The 1,324-nt window shown below is 46.1% G+C and overlaps 1 protein-coding gene across 1 annotated transcript in view; it reads right to left on the bottom strand.

Moving 5' to 3' along the window:
* Positions 1–282: 282 nt before the first annotated feature.
* HELRODRAFT_184553 (hypothetical protein) overlaps positions 283–1,324 on the bottom strand; it is a gene marked incomplete at both ends in the record, with an annotated part of 6,015 nt that continues 4,973 nt past the window's right edge. Inside the window, 2 exons of the mRNA XM_009012416.1 lie at positions 283–935; positions 1,033–1,281. Coding sequence (XP_009010664.1) covers positions 283–935; positions 1,033–1,281 — 902 coding nt within the window. The remainder of the gene's footprint in view (positions 936–1,032; positions 1,282–1,324) is intronic.

The following is a 1,324-nucleotide window of genomic DNA, read 5'->3' as shown; positions in this document are numbered from 1 at the left end:
TCCTCGCAAAAAAAATACAACTGCCCTGCATGGAATGGAACGAATACAAGCAGCAACTCCTGGAAAGAGTCACTGCCCCCAAAGACAAATCTCATCCCATTATTGATGAGAGTATCGCTGCTATGCGCGAAGGGCTTGCAAAGACGATGGGTTCCGCAATTGTGGTGAACGACCCAGCCTTTTCCTCAATAGCGCAAATACTGGAAAAACGCCATCAATAGGTGACTGGAAGCGTCCAGTCACACACCGTCAATTTAATAATTTGATAGAGGCGACATCAGGTCATGCTTTCCCGGCAAATGCCGGTTTTACGGAAAACGTAGGTAAAACGGATGAATGAGAGAAATCCAGAACAGGTTTTTGCTCAATTACAGGCTTAATCAAATTCTCTTGCGGGACCACATCGTCACCCAGTTTTCTTTCCGGATTTTGTGGCATAGGCGTCACTTCGTCAGAAAATAACGCTTCATCCTGTTGGTTGATCTGTCCACGCATTTTTGCGCCGGCAATGGGTGTAAAGGTATTTCTATATATCACGTCACCTTCGATCAGCGCCGTCGCACCAACGACAATTCGCTCACCGAAAATCTTTCCTTTTACTTTCCCCAATACGATGATGTATCGACCACGTATTTCGCCTTCGACGACCGAATCCTTGTCGATGATGACCAGGCTCGATCCGCGCTGCGTGACGTTCCCGGTTATGTGCGCTTGAATCCGAACGCCATAATCGGAGAGTTCGACGTCACCATTAATGACCATATCGGCGGCCAGCACCGACTTAACCCGTCCGACCTTCATCAAAACCGGATTGAGATTATTTTCGCGATCAACCACATCATTATTTTTTGTTCCAAAAGTGACCAATTCCATCGGTTTTCTTTCCGATTGGACGGCCACTTCTTGTTTCGGTTTTGCCGGCACCTTTACATCCGCTTTTTTCGTAGTAAAAAAATGTCCAACCCAATTGATCAATTGCTTCATTTTAATTTTGCCCCTTTTTGATTATTCTCATGTCGGTTACCACATCACCATTTTTCGAAACACTCAATACCGTTTCACCAGAAGGCAACTTGTCCCCGACCGCGTATTCAGTCATCAATTTTTGACCAAGCTCGGCCTTACTTGTCGCATCAACAGCCAAAATCGACACAGCGGATTTTTCAACAGCTTTTTTTTCAGAAACGTCAACTGCGTGGCTTGGCGTCACTTTCTGTTTTACTGTGCCGACTGGCACTGTTTTTTTCTGAATTGGCCTGACAATGTCTTGATGAGGAACATCTGGAACGAGAACCGGTGGCACGACAGGTCGAGCAAGAAGGCG

This window comes from Helobdella robusta (assembly GCF_000326865.2).
Source record: "Helobdella robusta unplaced genomic scaffold HELROscaffold_1055, whole genome shotgun sequence".
Lineage (NCBI taxonomy): Eukaryota > Metazoa > Annelida > Clitellata > Rhynchobdellida > Glossiphoniidae > Helobdella > Helobdella robusta.
Note: the sequence above shows the minus strand (reverse complement) of the source record. Positions and strands in the feature narration are given on the sequence as shown.